The sequence below is a fragment of the Dama dama genome, chromosome X (genome assembly GCF_033118175.1).
Source record: "Dama dama isolate Ldn47 chromosome X, ASM3311817v1, whole genome shotgun sequence".
In the NCBI taxonomy this organism is placed as follows: domain Eukaryota; kingdom Metazoa; phylum Chordata; class Mammalia; order Artiodactyla; family Cervidae; genus Dama; species Dama dama.
Window position 1 is genome coordinate 23,312,159 of NC_083714.1, and position 23,687 is coordinate 23,335,845.

The 23,687-nt window shown below is 41.2% G+C and overlaps 1 protein-coding gene across 1 annotated transcript; it reads right to left on the reverse strand.

The window, feature by feature from the left end:
* Window positions 1–22: 22 nt before the first annotated feature.
* On the reverse strand, window positions 23–17,191 carry NKRF (NFKB repressing factor). The gene is made up of 3 exons (XM_061137410.1): window positions 16,480–17,191; window positions 6,122–6,252; window positions 23–5,080 (listed from the first exon to the last, which is right to left on the reverse strand). The coding sequence occupies exons 1-3, from the start codon at window positions 16,743–16,745 to the stop codon at window positions 3,123–3,125; spliced, it is 2,355 nt and encodes a 784-aa protein (XP_060993393.1). The 5' UTR covers window positions 16,746–17,191; the 3' UTR covers window positions 23–3,122.
* Between the last annotated feature and the right edge of the window lie 6,496 nt (window positions 17,192–23,687).

Here is a 23,687-nt window from a genome sequence, read left to right on the forward strand (position 1 = left end):
GTCCATGTTTATTATTTTTTTCTTTCATACACCTCCTCAGAAACACTATTCCCAGTATCTTTCATGGGGTAATCCTTTCAAAATCTTACAACAGCGTCAACAAACTGACTTCCCCAAAGCATCATATCCATGGTCAAAGGCACCACAATTCATTCATTTCAAAGTTTAATGCATATTTGCTTTTTTTCTTTACAATTTTTTTAAACAAATGCCACAGGCTAACAACGCCATATACTAATTTGTAACAATCATAAATTTAAAACACATATATGAGGGCCCCTTTCAAATGGCAGATTGAACTTGAATCTTCAATTCTGCACCTGCTGGTATGGCAAAGGGAGTATGATGAAGAGCTAGAGTTGTAATTAAGAGTCCTTTATTTAGGACCCATCTCCAGCTTCAACAGTTACTCATAGCACAGTGAATAATGTACTGTATACTATTTTTAAAAGAATCCCAACAGAATGCATGAAATTTCCATTCATTTTGTAATCAAAGGGGAGGGAAAAAAATCTAAAAAGTAGATCTGTGAGCCTTAATGCTATAAATATATATGTAACTGAAAGCAGAGTTAGTTCCTCAGTATAATTTATTCAAACAAAACTTAAAGCTGCTCATGTACCTGTGCAGGTTTTATAGCAAGGTTACAGTACTGGGTTAAAATGACTGCTGTCTCATGTCTCAAAGAAAGGGAAACTTTAAGAACCAACAAAAAAGGGACAAATAGAACAGCAAGGTTGTTAGCAGCTCATTCTTGCCAACCTCATTTCTCAACATATTCTCAAGCGGAGTTAGATGACTTCACCCTAGTTCCACATCAATACCAAGGCTGATCCTAAGAAGTTAGGAAATCTGGACCCTCAAACTGAGAACCAAATATATACTTGGCCCCACTGTTTCAGAGCTTAACTAACTACATTAATATTCTATTAGTTTTAACTTATACAAATAAACCAGATTTATATAACATTACCCTAACTCCTGTGGGCCCCGAATCATTTTTGGGAAGAGGAAAGAAATATAAAGAGAGAAAGGAGTTTTTACACTCAATCTCCAAAGCCACCCTTACCCAAGAAAGGTGAAGGCGGGCTTTTCTAACGCACTAATTGAACCATAGCTTCTCAAAGTTGGCATGAGACTAGTAGGTAAAAAAATAATCCTAAAAAATCTATAAACATTTTAGGTTAGTTCCCTTTGCCACTGTTAAAAGATTAAGGGCCAAAATAAAATGCACACCTCATTTCTCATCCTACCAACATTATGAAAGGCCAGACACTGTAGGACAAAAGTTAGTGGGAAGCAAACATCATATACTGTGTTAATCATTGTGGGTGACTGAAAGCCATAGAGATCCAGGCATAAAAGAAAATCCCCTTCTATTTTTTACATATTGATTTAAGTACAATGGACAGCTTCTTAATGCAAAATATACGTAAGAAGGGAAAGGAAGTTGTTCATTGTGGGCCAATTACATGTCAAGTTTGGTGCTAAATGTTTTAAGACACTGTAAGCAACCTAACTGTTCTAAATATGAAGTCACTGGAGGTGTTTATCAATATTCACCTCTGAATATCAACACTTGATTTACCTGAGATACAAAAACAAAATCGTGTAAAAGGGAACAGCCTAAGATTTGGCTGCAGCTAGGATGTTGGTCCCCAGGGAAAACATGATGGGTGGTTGACTGGCTGTTCCTATCTGCTAAGTCATCATGTTCATCCACATGCGTTCTAGTGTCAAAATGTTTTGTGAGTCTTCTCCAAAGACTCAAAGTGTTGCTACCAGGCTGCTTCCCAGAAATGAGCACACCACCATGTTGATCAACTTTGGCTCCTTTTTATTCAGGAAGCATACGCTAATTCATTTTATACATTTTTTTTTTTACATTCCAGAAATAAGCGAAAATAGCAGTTTTAAATATGTTACAAAGTTGGCTTTGGGGGCTAAATAAGCTTTTCGAGAGAGGACCAGCCAACTGACCTTTTCATCAAAGCACCAATGTATCTTCAGTCTTTTACCAAGCTCTACCACAGGTGTGGCCACCTTGGATGTGTTGTACATCCAAGCCACGTGAAAGCTGTTAACGGAGAGTTGCTGCGAGTCTCTCTGCAAGGCACCAAGAACAGACAGTTCCAGCTTCCTTTCTTCAGACTGAATCAAAATTTTAGAAACTTTTCAATTGCTCTCTCAAGTAGTGCTCTCTCAGTGTGAAGACCGCTGCTGCTGCTAAGTCGCTTCAGTCGTGTCCGACTCTGTGCGACCCCTTAGAAGGCAGACCACCAGGCTCCGCCATCCCTGGGATTCTCCAGGCAAGAACACTGGAGTGGGTTGCCACTGCCTTCTCCAATGCATGAAAGTGAAAAGTGAAAGTGAAGTCGCTCAGTCGTGTCCGACTCTTCGCGACCCCATGGACTGCAGCCCACCAGGCTCCTCTGTCCATGGGATTTTCCAGGCAAGAGTACTGGAGTGGGGTGCCATTGCCTTCTCCACAGCGTGAAGACTAGAATTTGTTAAAACTCCTATCACAAGATACAGTAAATCACTTCCAATATTCTGGAAACCACATGGAAGAGTTATAAATAAATGAACACCAAAATTACTTTAAGAAAATTTTACATCATTTAGTTGGTAAGGACATTTACACATACAGCACAATTTACTGTTAAACATTCTATAACTGGCTTCACATAAAGATGAAAATAGATAATACAAAATGATCTGACATTTTCAGTTAAGTTTGGAATTAAGACTCTAGTTTTATTGTAGTCAACATCAATTTTACATATTGTTGCAGATTGCTGTGCTATGCCCTTTAAAATGGGAATTTCTTTCTTGGGGTGAAATTCCATTTGGATATGTGTTCTTGCTTTGTACAAACCACTAAAATCTGAGGGACACAGCAATATCAAAGACACAAACAGTAACTGCACAATATTATCTCCTGGATTAAGCTAATACAAGTGGACAGTATTCTTCAAGTTGCAATATCTAATAAAGCACTATATGAAATGAACAAGGTGAAACATCTTAAGAATGAATATACTCTGCAACCAGTACATGTAGCATCACTTCTTTAATTCACAAATCTGCCTCAGGCATCTGCACAATAAATTATCAAGATCTCAATTTGCTTGAGGCATCACCAGCTCGTAATGCCCCACTTGGCCCTCCTGTTTGAGCTGGTCGAGTAAGTCCTCCTTCCGTCTTTTTCTTCCTACCACCAGATACCTGTCATGGCCCACCCCATGAGACTTACTCTTAAGACCATACTTCTGGGCGATCTGATGTATTTGCTTCCGCTCATCATTAGTCAGCTCTGTAGAGAAAGTTAAATCCGTGTGGCTCTCAGAGCGGGCATAGTTTCTGATGATCTGTTCAATATCTCTCTTGGCAATTTTATTTACCCTTTCTACATCAAGACCAAGCCCTTCCCGCTTATGCTGCTCTTTGACAGAGATTGGCTCCCGAATGCCCTCACCAGATTTACCTAAACCACCACCCGTCCAACCCATCTTTCTCAGGAGCTGATTTCCAATGTTATCTTCTTTGATTTGTTGTTTATAAGCCTCCTCTGCTGAGCGGCCCTGAATTTCATTTCTGGAAATTACATCTTCAATAGCTCCTTTCTTCAAGTTGTTAATGACAGTCGGTTGGGTCTTTTTGAGGGTTTTCACAGCTTCCCCCGCAGCTTCATATTTGACAGTTTTCTTCACTCCAACTGCTTCTGCAATTACTTCACTCTCGAGAATCACCTTGCATTTCCATCGGAGGCCTGTCATTCTTTCATAGACGTATTCAACTGTCATTCGGTTAAACTGAGCTGTGTCATTCAGCGTGCACACAGGATTGGAAGAATTCTCATAAACTACAAGATCCTTTATGTCTTTCTTCTTTCCAGATCCCCTGGGTGAAGAGCCTGTTTGGCATTGTGAACTTTTGACAGATGGATATGTAGGCTGTGTTTTTTGAAGGATTTTCAAAGCCTCATCAGCAGCTGCATGTTTACTTGTTTTTTTGGTTCCATAACCTTCAGCTAAGCAGTGATCTTGCAAAAACACTCGACAACGCCATGTACGATTTGGCATCATCTCATATTTGTATTCTACAGACATTTTGTTGTATGAGGCAGAATTGTTAAGGATACCAATTGCATCGTTTGCATTTTCTGTAAGGATAAAATTGGTCCAGTGTTTGGCGGAAGCATTAAAAATCGGCTGCCCAGAAGCATCTTTAGCCAGCACCACTAGCTCTTCTGGTGGTTTCAGAGCTGGAGGAAAGTCGTATGAAGGCATGCCAATCTGACACACCACAAGGTCCTCTCCAATTGTGTGCTTGAATTTCCGTCGGATAACCCTAACTTCAATACGTTTCTGCAAGAGTTTTACAGCTAGCTCAGTAGCTCGATCCCTGGACCCATTCTTGCTGCCAGCATAGCCTGTAGTTAAGTAGATGTTCTGGCATCTAACTTCACAGGCATAACCATCTGTTAGAAGTTTTTTATTTTTGGGGATGTCAGCAGGAGGGATTTCTTTTAAAGGAGCGTATATATATTCAGGATTTGTCTTACATGCCTGAATACAACGAGTTAACATATAGGTGTAATTAATTTTATCAGATCCAGAAGTCATCTCTGGATTAGAAAGGTTCTTCCAGATAGTTGCTGTTAATTTTTCAATAAAATACTGCTTCTCAGCTACCACTGACTCAGGAAATGTCTGTGATGGTGAAGGCTCAGGAGGTGACTGAGAGTCTACCTGCTGTGATGTGCTGCTGGGGGCAGGGTTCCCACTGTCAAAATACATGTTGGCTGTGACAGGCTTGTCTTTTGTGAAAATAAATCCTGATGAATCACAATACTGAGAATTCCCATCTTGTATACTGAAAGAGTCTTGAGTATAATCTTGGTAGATGTCTCTTGGCATGTTGGCAAAATGTGTTTGTTCATTTCTCTCTTTTGCTTGAGGGCCATAAGGATCTTCCTGTCTTTCATCTTTTGAACTACTAGCTACAAAATGTACAGGCTCAAAACGAGGTCTCACATGGAGTTTGGAACCGGCTTGCTTTTTAGGAGGATTTTGACCTATAGAATGAGTGAAATTTACAATTCATTAAAAACGGATATTTCAAAAGAACCAAGCAGGAAAACAGTACCAACCACTTTTTTTTGCAAGCTGAACTGCTGGTAAAAGTTATGTCCCATCACAAAACTTCAGGTCATTTAGGTGAAGGGACTCAAATATCAACGTAAGATTCCAGCATAAGGAGAGATGCTCCCTGTCCTTCCACATGTAAGGGAGGAGACTTGACAGAAAATATGCCATTGACTCAAGTATGCAGGTCACCACCATGCACGACGGGTAGATGCTTCTGCATCTAATGAGTTAAAGCACAGGTGAAGTGTGCTGAGTAAGAGGATGTTCCATTATGATCTCATACCACCTGTGCTGAAAAGCTCCCTTCTTAAGGACTGCAAATGGAACAGATGGCTCTAATGCAACAGAGATGATGACCAGAGGCGTTTACAAAGCCTCTGTTTTGTACCAGAAGTAACCGACTCTGTGATGGCACTTTACATAGTTGCGACTAAAAAAAACAAAAAATCAAATAAAAAATATTTGTCAAAAGATCCCAAAGATTTTCAACTTCAAAATCTTAGTTCTGACCTATTCTGCACAAAAAGGTATTTGCTATATTTTATTTCTAGAACAAACTTCAGCTGGAAACTAATGATTTATAGAGGATATCAAATTTAAAGCTATGGAAGAACTCTGCTGATGCTATACCAGACACTAGAGCTTTCTCCCTATAACACTGTTTAGTAGAAAATTGGTCTACCACAGACCCATCCAGGAGGATTTAGTTACTTAGATGCTTAAGGGAGGTTCCATGGCATGGAAGCATTATCCTTCAAGGATAGCATTATAGCATGAATTCAGTATTCTTAGCTTTCAGTTCTATTTAGCATCCTCAAAAAAATGCATAAACTGAAAGTTAAAACTTTTACAGTATATAAGATCTGATGTTACCAATGTTATTTAAAATCATATACCACACTCATATCATTAAAAAAAGAAGCCACATTGTTTCTTCAAATCCCACCTTCTGGAAACAGTATACTCACCATCACAAGTTGAGAGGTGACGTTTTTGACCTTTGGAGGGCTTGGACAGCATCAGATCATATGAAGGCATCTCCCCAATATCAATACCTTCAGCCATTTGGAGAATTTTTTCCATCAAGCGTGGGCTGTACCTATTTAAATGAATATAATCTATAGTTAAAACAGACAAGAATGCAGTTTTTGAAAAAGTTTCTAGATGACCCATCTTATAATTGCTCCCACAGGACTTTACTAACAGAGTGCTTCTTGGCTATAAAACTGAAGAATCTGCCCTAAAATAGTTATGTATCAAATGAGCAATTATGTTACTGTTATTAGAAGACATACAAACACAAATATTAAGAAATTTAGGTGAAGACCTTATCTTTAATTTGAATTAAAAGTATCCATATAAACTCATAATTTTTCTCTACATATATACATATATGATGTAGATCATGTATACATATATGCATACATGATATGCATATGATGTAGATCATGTATACATATATGATAATGATAATGTAAACGTACTAAGAATGTTAATAGATGGATTGTTAACATCCAGATTGTGGTTTCTATCATTTCCCATCAAATGGAATCAGAGTCCTGAAAGAAGTGGCTGGATCCAAGTCTGGGCCAAGAAATGTAGAATCTGGGAGATATTTTCATGCCTGGAAACAAGGACACTGTCAAAGACCTCAGGGGTTGTTGTCAAATGGACTCAGAAGTGAGCCAACTTGAGTATCAAGAATAACCACAGTGCACTGAAACACATCAAACATGTTAAAAATCCATTGGTTCACAGTAATACTTACAAACTCATTACTGGTCACCTTTGGAGGATGGTGGGGAATCAAGACATTATTCCCAAAACAAGTAACATTAAAAGAAGAAAGCAAGCATTTAACCAGCATTTCCCTGCGCAAATTGTACCTCAGAGAAAACTAAAGAGTTGATGAAGAAAATCTCCTTTACAGAAGCATTCCAGCTAATAAATGAAGGAACGATAGATTCCAACCATTTTGCAACCATAATGCAACAATAAATGATCATCAGTGGCTGCTAAGTTTAGTAAGGAGAGATAAGAACGCCTTCCTAAATGAACAATGCAAAGAAATAGAGGAAAACAATAGGATGGTAGAGACTAGAGATCTCTTCAAGAAAATTAGACATACCAAGGGAACATTTCATGCAAAGATGGGCACAATAAAGGACAGAAATGGTATGGACCTAACAGAAGCAGACAATATGAAGAAGAGGTGGCAAGAATACATAGAAGAACTATACAAAAAAGATCTTAATGACCCAGATAACTACAATGGTGTGATCATCCACCTAGAGCCAGACAACCTGGAGTGAAAAGTCAAGTGGGCCTCAGGAAGCATCACTACAAACAAAGCTAGTGGAAGTGATGGAATTTCAGTTGAGCTACTTCAAATCCTAAAAGATGATGCTGTGAAAGTGCTGCAAATCAATATGCCAGCAAATTTGGGAAACTCAGCAGTGGCCACAGGACTGGAAAAGGTCAGTTTTCATTCCAATCCCAAAGAAAGGCAATACCAAAAAATGCTCAAACTACTGCACAATTGCACTCATCTCACACGCTAGCAAAGTAATGCTCAAAATTCTCCAAGCTAGGCTTCAACAGTATGAGAACTTATCAGATGTTCAAGCTGGATTTAGAAAAGGCGGAGGAACCTGAGATCAAATTGCCAACATCCGTTGGATCACAGAAAAAGTAAGAAAATTCCAGAAAAACACCTACTTCTGCTTCATTGACTACACTAAAGCCTTTGACTGTGTGGATCACAACAAACTGTGGAAAATTCTTAAAGTGGTGGGAATACCAGACCATCTTACCTGCCTCCTGCAAAACCTGTACACAGGTCAAAAAGCAACAATGGATTGGTTCAAAATTGGGAAAGGAGTAGGTCAAAGCTGTATACTGTCACCCTGCTTATTTAACTTATATGCCAAGTACATCATGTGACATGCCAGGCTGGATGAAGCATGAGCTGGAATCAAGATTACTGGGAGAAATATCAATAACCTCAGATATGCAGATGACGCCACTCTTCTGGCAGAAAGTGAAGAACTAAAGAGCCTCTTGATGAAGGTGAAAGAGGAGAGTGAAAAAGCTGGCTTAAAACTCAACATACAAAAAATGAAGATCATGGCATCCAATCCCATCACTTCATGGCAAACAGATGGGGAAACAGTGACAGATTTTATTTTCTTGGGCTCCAAAATCACTGCAGATGGTAACTGCAGCCATGAAATTAAAAGATGCTTGCTCCTTGGAAGAAAAGCTATGACCAACATAGACAGTGTATTAAAAAGCAGAGACTTACTTTGCTGACAAAGGTCTGTCTAGTCAAAGCTATGGTTTTGCCAGTAGTCATGTATGGATGTAAGAGTTGGACCATAAAGCAGGCTGAGCACCAAAGAATTGATGCTTTTGAATTGTGGTGTTGGAAAAGACCCTTGAGAAGCCCTTGGACTGCAAGGAGATCCAACCAGTCAATTCTAAAGGAAATCAGTCCTGAATATTCATTGGAAGGACTGATGCTGAAGCTGAAACTCCAATACTCTGGCCACCTGATGTGAAGAACTGACTCATTGGAAAAGACCTTGATGCTGGGAAAGACTGAAGGCAGGAGGAGAAGGGGATGACAGAGGATGAGATGGTTGGATGGCATCACTGATTCAATGGACATGAGTTTGAACAAGCTCCAGGAGATGGTGAAGGACAGAGGAGCCTGGCATGCTGCAGTTAATGGGGTCACAGAGAGTCAGACACAACTGAGCAACTGAACAACAATAAAAGCTTATCAGGTGAAAAGTTGACGGGGAAGAACCTAGAAATAGACCCACAGAGACATGCTCAACTGTTGATAAAACCAAAAGTAATCCAATGGTGGCAGGACATTCTTTTTATCAAATGGTGCTGGACAAAGTAGGCATCCAACCTAAACAAACAACCTCAAGCTAAACCTCACATCATATACAAAAGTTAACTCAAAATGCATCATAAACTTAAATGTGAAACTAAAAAGTTTTTACAAAAAATACAGAAGAAAATCTTCAAGAACTCCAGCTAGGCAAAGAATTCTTATACTTAACACCAAAAGTATGATCCATAAAAGAAAAAGTTAATAAAATGGACTTCATTAAAATTAAAAAATTTTGTTCTCAAAAGATCCTGTGAAGAGGATGAAAAGACAAGCTACAGAGAGCAAGAAAATATTTACAAACCATAGACTTGACAAAATACTAGTATCTAGTATAAAGACCTCAAGACCTCTCAAATTCAATAGTAAAATATATATACATATATAATGTGTATATATGTGTATATAGTATATATGAGTGTGTGTATTACACACATATAAATGAACAAAAGATATAAACAGAACATTTCACCAGAGAGGATATACAGATTGCAAATAAGCAGATAAAAAGAAATGTTCAACATCATTAGCCACCAAGGAAATGCAACTTTAACCACAATGAGATATTATTCCATACCTATCAGAGTGGCTAAAGTGAAAAATGGTGACAACACTAGTCCTGACAAGGATGCAGAAAAACTGGATCACTTGTACACTACTTATGGGAATATAAAATGATATGACCACTCTGGAACACAACTTGGAAGTTTCTTATAAAATTAAACATGCAATTGCCTCATGACCTTGCAACTGCACTTTTGGGCATTTATCTCAGAGAAATAAAAGCGTACGTTCACACAAAAAAACTGTACACAAATGTTCATAACAGTTTTATTTGTAACAGCCCCAAACTACAATCAGCCCAGATATCTTTGCCACACACCATGGAACACTGCTGAGCAAAAAAATGAATAAACTATTGATACACGCAGCATTGGGTATGAATGGGAGAGAAATGGATGTGGTTATAAAAGGGCAATGTGAGGGATCCTTGTGGTACTGGAACTGTTCATATCTTGATCATGGTAGTGGACATGCAAACCTACACCTGTGATAAACTGTATAGAATCACACACACAAGTATTAGTAAAACTGGAGGAATCTGTGTAGACTGCAGATTGTAACAATATCATTATCCTGATTATGATATATTAACTTTGCAAAATGTTGCCATGGCGGGAACTGGGTAAAGGGCACAGGGCATCATATTTCCTACAATTACAGGTGAATCAATAATTATGTCAATAAAAATTTCAATTGAAAAAAGTTGGTGGAGAACTTTATAATCTTAATCTCACTAAAAATGGGACAACCAGACATGTGTCCCCGATGTGACATGACAGGGCAAAGATCTAAAAAGTGTTCCTGACCACCAACTAATTGCACCCAAACGTAATCAAGCCCCTAACTCCTAGAAACATGTTAAGCACCACCACAAGAATACGGCCAGCTGAATCCATAATGAAGGAAACACTATGTGACAGTCCATTTCTTCATCAAATAAACAGCATGAAAATAAAAGGAGAGGGAATGGTTATAGGTTAAAGGTGACAGATCAATCAGATATGTGTGGACTTTGTTTGGACTGTGGGTCAAACAAACCATTCTGAGACAAATGGAGAAAACGTTATTGGATGATTTTGAGAAATTATTGTTAATTTTTCTAAGTATGAATAATGGTATTATGACTCTATTTTTTAAAATTATCTGGTACAGATATATACTAAAATATTTGCAGGAGAAATGATGTCAAGGTTTTCTTTAATATATTCTGGACTACCTCGCACAAAATACTGGGGGCAAGACGAAATGAGAAGGGTGGCATGACAGACTGCTGATAATTGCTGAAGTTGAATGATGCATGCATGAATGTCCACTAAACTTTTCTACTTTTTTGTGTTTGATTTTCCTTAATAAAAAGCTTTAAAACACACAATTTTTAAAAGGACTCCTTAGGAAGTACATTTGCACTTGACAGAATATCAACTTCCTGCAGAGAAACAAAAATATGGGCTCAAGTGAAGTTTTGGTTATCATGGGATCTACTCACTCTTCTCACCTTCAGAGCCTTTCTAAGTCTAAGACCAAAAAAGACTTCTGGTGGTGTGTGAGAAGCAAGTTCTTCTTTGGGCAGGGGCAGGGGGCATGCTGTGCAGCTTGTGGGATCTTAGTTCCCCAACCAGGGACCACTGGAGCACCAGGGAATTCCCCAAGAAAGTGCTGAAAAGGAGAAACTAGTACACCTCTACATGAATAGGCTCTGAACCTGAAGGAAGATAACATTTTCCATTTTCAACACAATAGGTCCCGCACCCATCAGATGTCTTTCCTTGCAAAGCAGAGAAGTGACATGGTGGCCGTCTCTGACAGATGACCTAGAAGCTAGCCCATCTGTAACCCACACTTCCCACTGATAACTGCTGCTGCTAACACCAGCATTTAAATGCCATGAGTAATTTTATTTTTATTCACTCTTATCTAAACATCAAAAAGCATAGCCTAAAATGTCATACATTATATATATCACTTTCATTAAGATTTGGGAGTGGGGACTTCTCTGGTGGTATAGTAGATAAGATCCTACTGCCAATGCAGGGAACACAGGTTCAATCCCTAGCCCGGGAAGTTCCTACATGCCATGGAACAACTAAGCTGGTGAGCCACAACTACTGAGCTCATATGCTGCAACTATAGAAGCCTGCCTGCCCTAGAGTCCCTGCTCTGCAACAAGAGAAGCCACCACAGTGAGAAGCCCACACACCACAATAAGAGAGTCACCCCTGCTGGGCACAACTGGAATAAGCCTGCACACAGCAACAGAGACCCAGTGCAGCCAAAAATAAAAAAATTTTAAAAAAGATTTGTGAGTACAATTTCTAAGGTATGAGATGAAAACAAAAGATTATGAAAATGAGATGAAGTCTACAAATCTTAAACTGGTATTGCCAATTTTGCTACCAAAACTGGTACTACAACCAAACCACTCACCTTGAATTCCAGTCAAAATTCTCCAGACTGATTCCAAACATGGTATCCAAGTGTAATGGCACGTAAGCCACTCAGTGTGCATGAATGATGCATTTGGGGCCCTCCATTCACATTCACTTTTTCTCTCTGGTTTCTTCCAGCATTAGTAATGATTATACCTACTTACTGCTCCCTATTCATTACATCTGCCACAAAATTTAACATCACAAATAGGCTATAAAAATAAACCTTTGTGTTGGTTGCCAATACAGTCATCTTCTCAGCCCTTTATTAGGAAATCATAATACTAAAGAATCCCAACCAGCTGGAACAATAATGGAACAGACTGTGTAGTGCCTAACACTTGACTATTCAAAGAACAAATACTAATCTTTACATTAATCTTTACTTACTATGAAGACCACTAGGATTTCAGTCCTGTTTCTAAAAATTCTCCAAAGAGTACCTGCTGCTAAGTCACTTCAGTTGTGTCCGACTCTGTGTGATCCCATAGACGGCAGCCCACCAGGCTCCCCCATCCCTGGGATTCTCCAGGCAAGCACACTGGAGTGGGTTGCCATTTCCTTCTCCAACGTGTGAAAGTGAAAAGTGAAAGTGAAGTGCCTCAGTTGTGTCTGACTCTTAGCGACCCCATGGACCGCAGCCTACCAGGCTCCCATCCATGGGATTTTCCAGGCAAGAGTACTGGAGTGGGGTGCCATTGCCTTCTCCAAAGAGTACCTACCCAGGGATAAAGAAGTGGTTCCACAAATCTGAAATAAGCCATGGCAGTAAATAAAGCTTTTATCACTCAGTTTTCCATAGTGCGTTTTTTTAGTGGATTTAAAAAGTAACACCTTTACTCCAGAAATTTTGGAGAATCCATCAAGAAAATACCTACAAACCCAACCACTGATAATTTCATTAACATTTTGGGGTTTACTTTTTATTCCTTTTTCTATGCTTCCCATACCACCTTCTCCCCACCCCTGCAAAAAAAAAAAAATCACTATCAGATCATCTATGTTGATTTGTAAACTGCTGGGATTCTTTTTTGATGTTTTTCTTAATTTACTATGTCATAAGCTTTTTCTCCATGTCATTAGCACATGACTTTTAATGGCTATACAGTATTTTATCTCATGGAGGGATCATGATGTAAAGTACCATTAAGGCAAGTCCAACAAAGTAATTTTAAGATGTATGCATATTATGCATTTACAATTTGGTTGTAAATGCTTAAAAAAGAAAACCAAAAAGCCCCAGCTGGTCTTTAAGGTTTTCCAAAGTAGTTTATCTTATCATGTATCAAGCTTTTTGGAAATCACAACTGTGCCACCATACATACAAAAAGATGATTTCTAAAGGACAAAGACATCTGATTTCATGAAACTTACATTCTTGAAAAAAGACACGTGCTTATAGGTGTACACTTATGATATACAATGGCACCTGAAATTTAATAAATATTCAGTAATAGATGCTTTCTTTCAAATTAAAAAAAAACCTATTAAACTGCTCTACTAGGTCCAAATTTAAAAGGTGAGGTTTGAAAACTAAGCAAAGGTTAGGATTTCCAAGTATAAAATTATTTATGCAAACCTATTCATAAGACTCCTAACATAGTGAACTAAGATTACTGATACAGCTTTTAAAAGCTCCCACTCATATTTCATCAGCTGGTGACTGATGCACTCTACCTACTATGTGCAAAGTTAGTTTCACAACAGGAGCCCAGTCAGCATCTTCCTTCCAAACATCAGTCTCACATCAACAGGAAGAGACAAATAATCAAGGTGGCAAACTGGATTCATTTTAGGATATATTTTCTCTATTGATTAATATCTCACCAAAAGTCAATAGATCAGGATTCTGTTTCTTTCTTTTTTTTGGATTCTGTTTCCAATACTTCTGATGAAGAATGACTGGAAAGCTGAATGCTCCAGTTTACCAAACATTCTGCTTTATTAAATATACACACACTATCAACAATTTTAAGTAAAAACTGCACAGGTCCCTTGGCATTCATATGAACAATTATGTCTGTGCTGTAGATGAGGTTGATAAGACTGCACTAAATTTTCATTAGCCACAAGATATATGTTAGAAATGGCCTACAGAAAAAAAAAATCTTGACACATTGTTTATTTTTATGAAACAGACAAGAAAAGGTGAAGAGAAATAATTTCAGCTATTTGGGCTTCCTGATTGCCTAGACTGAGGGGAAAAATTATCAAAAAGCAGATTAGAAAACATTGTTTTATTTATCCTATAAGGCAACGGGTTCTCATAGTGTAGTCCCTGGATGAGCATCATCCATTACCTGGGAACTTGTTAGAAATACAAATGCTGGGGTCCCACCTCACATCCACTGAATCAGAAACCCTGGGAGTAGAGCCCAGCAATCTGTGTTTTAAGAAGCCTAAGATTCTGATGCTGCTTAAGTCTGAGAAACATGTTACAGATGGTCAAGAAGATATTAAAATTTGTTCCCAGAGAATAGCCACTATCACCAAAAGGGATTGAAACATGATTTGCTCCCCTGCTCATGTGAACTCCTCCTGTCTTGGTCTTATGATCAAGGATTTTTCAAAGCTATCCCTGACCTAGGAGTTCTTTCAGTCCCAGCTAAATTAGAACACAGAAAGTCCTGCCAGTGGGAAACCAAATGCAAAGAGTTCTCTTCTGGCTACTGTTTATAATCTGTTCTAAAAGTGAGGGGATGGGCCTTCAACGACAAATTAACGATTTCAGTTTAGAATGGGCTGTGTCACCATGCATTCTGCAGTCACCCTGGGAGAAAAGAAGAGTCTTCTGTCACAGAAAAATAGACCAGAAAACAAGAGCTCTGCCAACGCCAACATTAACAAGTACTGGAATACAGATTTTACTCACCTGAAGATGACAGCTAACATAAAGCCTGCCTCAAGTGGAAGAGTACACTTGGTCCCTAGTTTCCAAGATTCTTTATTGCCCCTTCCCCTTCTCCTATATCTAAGTTAACAGATAGAATGTAAACATTACTCTTCAGTTAAGCTATTGGGTAATATTATAGCAATTCCTGTAAGTTTTTTTCTTAAAGGATTCAGATTTCCCATGGCTTCTGTGATGTTAAGGACATCTATGATTATAGGATAAAGGTACCATTCCAATTGCCAGAAGAATATTGTTAAGTGCAGGCCAGTTAGATTTATCTGACTTGATTAATTACTGAAGCTTCCCCAGTCATAACCAGTTCCTCCAGTGAAATAGTCATTATCTCTGGAGACAGAAATTACACTAATCTAGAGAAGACAGAAAAAATATTTTTGCGTTACGGAAGCAAAACAAGCATCACACTGGATGTTATCTATGTTCAATAATTAAGCATTAACCACAGACAATCTTATTTATCTGTATCTGTTATAATCATTCCTGGAACTGAACTGGTTGAATTTGATCTGATCATTTTCCATAATTTCTCATCCTGCCTAAAAAATTTGCCCTGAAGCAAGTGTCAAAAAAAAAAAAACCTCTCAGTCTATCAAAGGAATGATTAGTCTAGTATAGGGCCGATTTGAAGGTTCTGAAGGACAGTGGTCCAAGCAGTCTGTTTAAAAAAAAAATGCGTTGGAACCATACTGCAGTCTCCATTGAATGCAAAGAGCTTTCAAAGAGGCCTGTTCAGAACAGGCACTAGGTTCTAAGAAAGGGGAGCGGGTCGGGGAGGTGGGGAACAAACACAACTAAAACCTCACTCAGAAGCCAAATGTTAATCCTACTGATCACATTTAAGGTGAAATGAGGGCAATCCGCTTTTACAGTACATATAACCATTTCTTTGTTTGCGTCCAGACACATTATGCGCAAATCTACAAGCAAGGCGGACCCTGCGGCTGAGAGACCTCATACAAACCGCCTCCCCAGGAGAAGACAGTAAAACCCAGCTAGTGGGCTGCTATTTAATCTAACGGGAATGGAAAGAGAGAACGCTCAGGAGACTAGGATTAGAACCGCAGAGCTCCTCTCCTCTCCCCCCCACAGACCCCGGAGTCCCGACTGTCGAATATTCTTTGCAGATACCGCATCCCTGTAAGGTCCTACGCAGGTCCGAGGTTCTGCTAGTCGTCATTTCCCACGCCCTCCAAAACAGCATCACAATGACCACCTCTCGGCAATCCTCTCCCAGGCGCTGCTTCATCTCCATCCCTGGTCCTGGAGAGGCCTCTCCCGCGATCCCCGCACCTTTCTAGCTGTTATGTCATCCCCAGCCACCTCGCTCCGCCAACCGCCTCCCCGACCCCCCTCCCCGCCCCCGCGCCCGCCCCGGGCCAACAGTGGAGTCCTCCAGCACCTCCAAATCTCCAGTCTCTAAGCACTCATCCATACTCGCCCCCCCCCCCTTCCCTATCCCGACCCCCTTCACTGATCCCCACCCCACCCGGGTCCCCAGCCCGACCCTCACACCTTACTCACCTGCAGCCCAAGAAAACGTGGTTGGTCCAGGCAGCGGAGAGCGCGAGGAGCTGGTCTAGGGCAGCCCCGGGATAACTGTGCAGGTGCCGACAGATGAAGCTGCGCCGCAGAGCCCACTGCCAGTCACTTTCGTGGCTATAGCGCCACTGCTCCAGCACTGGCTCTGGCGGGGGCGGCGGGAGGGGCGGCGGCGGCGGCGGCGGGAGGGGCGGTAGCGGCGGCGGCGACAGGAAGTCGCCCCCCAACAGCAGACGTCCGCCAGCCATCTTCTCCGCCCCCAAGCAGGGACCCCAGGGATGAAGCCGACTCCCGATCAGGAGCAAGCGGGAACGGGGGGTTGGTGGGAGGGACCGGGTGAGGAGGGGCGCGCCGGGGGCGCGAAGACCAACTCTCGGGGGACTGGAGTGTGTACGTGGGGGGCGACCGTTAAAAAGGGAAAGCGACCACAAGCTCCCGTCCCGGCAACCCGGGTACACGCCCGCTGTACTCCTGCAACTCGTGGAGGAGCACGAGAGCACCCGGCACAGTCACACGCGCGCCGGGGAGATTGAGCCAGGCCCAGCACTCCGCACCTCCGGCGACCCTCAGATTCACGCACTGCGCGAGGAAAGAAAAAAAAAAAAAAGACACCTGCACGCTCTGCTCCCCCTTCTCTGAGTTCTAGTCTACCTACCCGCGTGCCGCCCTGAGGTTGTGAGGCCAGTGCGCGTGCGCCGCGGCTGTTCCCTAACTTCAAAATCCCGTCGCTGAGTCTCGCGCGACGTACATTTTTTTCCCCCTCTTATGACGACTAGGCGTCTTTGACGTACTGTGGTCACAAGCGTGGGGCGGGGCTCCGGGAAGGGGGTTTTTGAAAGATTTTTCTGAGGTTTGGAAACATGGTTCCGTTAACTCCCTAGAAGGCTCTCTCAGGTGACTGTTGGCAGCAATAGGTCGCCTGACGCTTTTCCCTGGGTTTGACAGTGGGAGGGACTTGGGCTTGAAATGGATATCACACTTTTTTTTTTTTTTTCTTAATGTAAGCTCTCTGAGGCGGCCTTTCTTCAGAGGATAGCTTGAAAAGCTATTTGTGTGTCGTGCACCATTAGCTTTGTTTTATTATGAAGTAGTAGTAAAAACAAAATACTTAAGAAAAAATCATCCAAACCCACTTACCGTCCATACTCCATCCCAATTGCTGACAAATACAGGCATCGTGTTCACAGAGTTCTGATCACGGTTTCAAATAATCCTGTATTAACTGTATCAATTTAAAACGTGCAGAATATTACAAAATACAAAAGGGGCCCCCAAACTAAAAGCTGCACAGCACCAAATGGCTCACTCTGTAGGCAAATGTTTTCACTAGACCCACCGTCTGCTCCAGCCCCTCAATCACTGTCTGCCCGTCTGTGCTATGGAAGTAGTTAATGAGTGTCAGCGGGAATTTATATATCTATTTTATATAAGATTGATAGATTCTTTTGTGTAAACAATTGATTGATATCTTTTATGTAAACAATTTTATGTACTTATTAATTTGGCTGCACTGGGTCTTCCTTGGGGCATCCAGGCTATGTCTAGTTGTGCTATCTTAGTTCGAGGACCAGGAATCGAACCAGGCTTCGCTGCATTGGAATGCAGATTCTTAACCACTGGACCATGAGGAAAGCCCCCGGTCAGTAGGAATTTACACAGCACTTACTGTGTGCTCAGTATAGTCAATACAAAGGAAAAAGAAGCTGGGTTTTCTCTGTTGTCCTGGAACTAATTATCGCGTTGGTGCGGAGAAATAGTCCCACCTAGAACTCAATGTTCCATAGCAGGAGGACTGTTGGATGAGTGACTTTTACCCGTTGTCCCCCTTTAACTGTTTTATGATGTATTATACATCATTGCTGCTGCTGCTGCTGCTAAGTCGCTTCAGTCGTGTCCGACTCTGTGCGACCCCACAGACGGCAGCCCACCAGGGTCCCCCGTCCCTGGGATTCGCCAGGCAAGAACACTGGAGTGGGTTGCCATTTCCTTCTCCAATGCGTGAAAGTGAAAAGTGAAAGTGAAGTCGCTCTTAGGGACCCCGTGGACTGCAGCCTACCAGGCTCCTCTGTCCATGGGATTTTCCAGGTAAGAGTACTGGAGTGGGGTGCCATTGCCTTCTCTAGTATTTATCATTATGTGTCATATTTATATGTAGGGCTGTTTTGGATTGAGAAGAGCAGAAGATCACAGCATTTTTCGCTTTAATAATGATTTATTTTCATGCCTGTCTCCCCCATTACACAAGGAGTGCTGTCTTTGACTCTGTGGTAGGTACTCATGTTTATTGAAGTAATGACAGTCTTTGAACCATCAAATCAAAGAACATGATACTAGAAAGGAAGCTTTGAGATCATAAATTCAAATCATTATTGTATGAGTGAGAAAAATAAGGCCAGAGAGGTAGAGTGATAACTGAAGTCTGTAGAGGCAGGTTCTGGCAAAGCTGAGATCAGAATCTAGGTCACCTGACTTCTCATCCAGTGCTCCCCACTCATTTGCCATTATATTGCCCTGGTTTTTTTTATTCTTCACAGTATGTACCACCTTTTGAACTTCAAAAAAATTTTTTAACTCCTCCTCACTTCCTGTGACAGTGCTATGAGAGCAAGGAACTCATCTGTCTTGCTTTTAGCACCCACATTTGGCTCCTGTGGGAACTCAATAGATATTTGTTGAATTAAATGAATGATTGAATGAATGAAGGCTCTTCCTGTTGTCCCAAACTTGTGAAACTCATTTTCTTAGGGCCTACATTTTAAGCTGATTTTAAGTTAGATTAATTTCCGCCTAAGCTGCCAACTTTCATCAGAATCAGCATTTCGATCAATACACATCTTTCTTAGAAAAGGAGTTGAGAAAAGAAAAATGCCTTCCTCTCAGATTGGATGAAAATTCTTCCATCATATAGGAACAAATAATTCCAACCTGATGTTTGAATTTGAATTACAGAGTGAAAGGCAATGAAATTGATGTTAGAGGCCATTTGCTCTGGAACAGCCATAACTGGAGTGCATTTGTAAATCCTGCTATGGAATAAGCAGTTTCATCTCTAGGAAGCAAAACAAAAATTCCCATGATTCTCCAGGACCTTCTTTCCTTGGTAATCCTTCTGATCAAAACATCCTTCGGCCAACCTAGCTCAGTCACACACCGCAGATGTTTTCTCACTGACCAGGAATTGAAACCCCTAAGCAGAAGTAAATTATCTGAATAATGGTTGAAGAGAAGTGGAGGAGGGAAGTCTGATAATGGCAACCATTGCATCCTAAAACAATCCAGAAACGTCATGTAATCACCTCCATCATCTTTCTCTGCTCTAACAGGCTCCCACCACTGTTTTTACATGAAACACACTCACACACACACACACACACACACACACACACACACTCATACACACATAGTCTGTCAGCTCTGAGCTTCCTTCCCTTCCCTTTCCTGTGGGGGAGCCAGTGAGTGAAGAAAAGAGGGAAACCTGGAACCTGGCTCAGCACCACCCTCATAAACTATCCCAGAAATCAGATCACTAAAAGTTCTTGACCAGAGTATTCTGCACTGCAATATCCTCTTGAGGAATGGCTACTAATGGACTATAAGCAATAGCTAGGAGCTGGCCAAAGCCTGGTAATTTGCACACCCAAATTAATAAGGACAGTAACGAGCCATTGACAAAATAGGAAGCCATAAGTCCACAGTGAGACCAAGTAGATAAATAATGAGGGAAAGGGGAGGGCCTTTGCTTATGATAGAATACCATGTGCTGACTGGTAAATATGAAGGGAATGCTGGAGTCAGAAAATCATCATTGGTTCAGGCAAGAATCACCAGTAGATGCTAAATCTAGGGGGAATTTTTTGATGAGGAGGATTTTGCATGGACTTACAGTTTTCTCTTCACAGATTGTTTATTAGTAGCAAAGAAGAGGAAAAACAATAATTATATAGTGGAGAAATTGGGCAACACCTTGACCCAAAATGACAACAATCTTTTTTTTTTTTTTTTTTAATGGCACTTCAAAAATATCAGTATCATGAAAGACAAAGAAAGGCTGTTTCAGATTAAAGGACGCTAAAGTAACAGGACACAGTGCATGATTCTAGAGCCAATCTTATATGGCAGGAAAAATTGGTATAAAGTATACTATTAAATGGGCTTCCCAGGTGGCTCAGTGGGTAAAGAATCCATCTGCAATGCAGGAGTCACAGGAGCCTCAGGTTCCATCCCTGGGTAGGGAAGATCCCCTGAAGGAGGGCATGGCAACCCACTTCAGTATTCTTGCCTGGAGAATCTCATGAACAGAGGAGCCTGGCAAGTTACAGTCAATGGGGTCACAGAGTTGGACACAACTGAAGTGACTGAGCATGCACACATACTATTCAATAGGTTAAAGTAGTGTAACAAGGTTAGATTTACTGAAGTTGGTAACTGTGGCTATGTAAGAGAATATCCTTATTGCTAGGAAATACCCATTGAAATATTTAGGAGTAAAGGCCATGATACCTGTAAATTATCTTCAAATGGTTCAGAAAAAATGCTATGTATCTCTATCTATTTGGTTCCAGGGGAGGGGGGAAGGGGGCACCTCAGTGTAAATGATAAAGCAAATGGGGCAAAATATCATCAGTTGGTGCATCTGGGTCAAGAGCATGTGAGTGTACTTTGTACTATTATTGTTATTTCATTTCAAAATTAAATTGTTTCAAAAGTGCAATAGCTCCCTAAATTAGTCAAGAATTGCCATCTAGCTACCTCTTAATCGCTTTTTATTGTGTGTCCAGCACTTTCCTGGGCCCACTGGGGAGTTGTAAATGATATTTCTACCCTAAGGAAGCTTAACATCTCTTGAGAATGAAGTCTCTCAAATGAGAAGCAGAGAAGATTAAACAATTTCAGCCAGGAGGTTTTTGAAAAGGAAGAAGAGATCAAAACAGGTGGATGGGGTCAAGAAAGGCTTCAAGGAGAAGATAGGCCTGAACCTCAATGGCAGGATTTTTTTTAACTTTTAATTTTGTATTGGGGTATAGTCGATTAACAATGTTGTGATAGTTTCAGATGAACATCGAGGGGACTCAGCTGAGTTGGGGCTTTTCAAACACAAAAGGACACTGCTTAACTTCAGTTGCTTACAACTGGAGTCCAGGTTGCTTAGCCATTTTGAAGGTATTAGAAGCCTGGTTCTGTCCCTAGAAGCAGTTGGCCTTCTCACTGCTCAGCAAGTCCCTAGGAACTGGCTCTCAGCACCCCAGCAGACCCTTGCCCCCATCTATGCTCTAGCAAAATGATATACAAATTTTAGTTAACCAAGCCCATTTTCCCACTAACTTGCATTAAAATATCAGCCATTTGTCTTCATTTCTGATTTCTTTTGACCAGCCAGTCACTTCTAAGACCTTTAGGCTTTGTGATGCATTCATCTATGCATGCTCAGTCATGTCTGACTCTGTGACCCTATGGACTGTAGCCCACCAGTCTTCTCTGTCCATGGGATTTTCAAGGCAAGAATACTAGAATGGCTTGCCATTTCCTACTCCAGGGGATCTTCCCAATCCAGGGATCGAACCTGTGTCTCCTGCATTGGCAGGCAGATTCTTTACCACTAGTGCCACCTGTAATGTAACAAGCACCAAAATGTATTAGAAGTGGGGTCGACAAACAGTGGCCCACAGGCCAAATCCAGTCACACTCCCTGTGTTTATATGACCCTCATGCTAAGAGTGGTCTTTACATTTTAAATGGTTGGAAGAAATACAAATAATAATAAATTAGGACATGTGAAAATGAAACCCACACATGAATTTCAAATTTCAGTGTCCATAAATGCAGTTTTATTGGTGCACAGTCACGTTCATCCTTTTATGTATTATCAATGGCTGGTTTTGGTCTATACTGAACAGTAAAATAGTTTCTGACACCATGTGGTCTGCGAAGCCTAAAATATTTGCCTGCTGGCCCTTTACAGGAAAAGTTTGTTGACCCATGGCCCAGAGCAATGGTTCCCACTTTGGGGCAATTTTGCCCTCCAGGGGAAGTTTGGCTTTATCTGGAGACGGTTTTGTTTGTCAGAACTGGGGATGGGGTAGTATAGTGTGCTACTGACATCTAGTAGTGCTACAATGTACTACATTTGTGCTACAATGTACTGACATCTAGGAATGCTACAATGCACAGGGCGGCCTCCACAACAAAGAATTATCTGGTCTCAAAAGACAATAGTGCTGAGGTTGAGAAACCCTGGGTTGGAAGAACCTAAGATACTTCTAGTAAAGGGGAAACTCCATCCCTAATAGGGATTTCCTTTAGTGAACACCCACCTCCTTAGTTTACAGTAGCTCACGAGACCGCTGCAATCACCCCTGCAAGGGAGTTGCTGATATTCTTTTACAGGGAGGTTTTGACCACAACTTGCCCCCAAACACACACAGCTAGCAAGTCTGTCTGGCTCCAGAACCGGTATTTTTCCACACCTCCAGGATGCCGGGGGCTCAGTGATGTCACGGGTTGTCCCGTTCGGCTGCTCTCTAGTGTGTGAGTTGCATAGATGCAGGCCAGCGTCGTTTTCCCTGGTACCCCTTCCCTTCAGAGGTCTCCAAGAGCTTGGTGCCGAGAGGGTACCAACCACCTTCCAGTCTCCAGCATCTGGTTATTTGGGAAATGAAGGCAAGGAAAGGAAATTCCACTATGATTGCGGCCAGAATTATGAAAACTGACCACTGTCCCTCTTGCTCACTTGAATGCTGGGACAGACAAGGAAACTTCCCTCTCTAGTAGACCCTATTTACAGAAGGCTTTTGGAGTCATGCCCATGAATTTTCAGGATGTTCACATCACAGTAATAATAAGAGAAGCCATGCAGTGCAGTTCTTTTCCTTCTGGAATTAAAACTCAACCAACTCTTATTCTATAGGATCTGGCACTCCACTTTCTCCATCAATTATCCTAGATGAGCTCAACGGATCAGTGAAATCCATGCTAATGAAGGAAAAGTAAAGGACTCCCCCTGACCCCCGCCACAAGCCTGTGGAAATTTCAAACCCAGATGGGGGTTGTGGGCACAGCAGCCCACCCAGGAAGGTTGCAAATGGGCTGATGGTGCCTCCTTGAGCCCCTCCAACCACCCCCTTGAAAGGAAGCCACCCACCCCTCCTAAGGCAAACCATGATGCGTGCATCACCTAATAATCACACAGCCAC

Excerpts from the sequence above, each read along its gene's own strand:
- NKRF (XM_061137410.1), bottom strand. The coding sequence starts at position 16,745 with ATGGCTGGCGGACGTCTGCTGTTGGGGGGCGACTTCCTGTCGCCGCCG. Across the intron at positions 6,253-16,479 it reads CACGTTTTCTTGGGCTGCAG|GTACAGCCCACGCTTGATGG; the intron begins GTGAGTAAGGTG and ends TCATTTAAATAG. Across the intron at positions 5,081-6,121 it reads TCACCTCTCAACTTGTGATG|GTCAAAATCCTCCTAAAAAG; the intron begins GTGAGTATACTG and ends CTCATTCTATAG.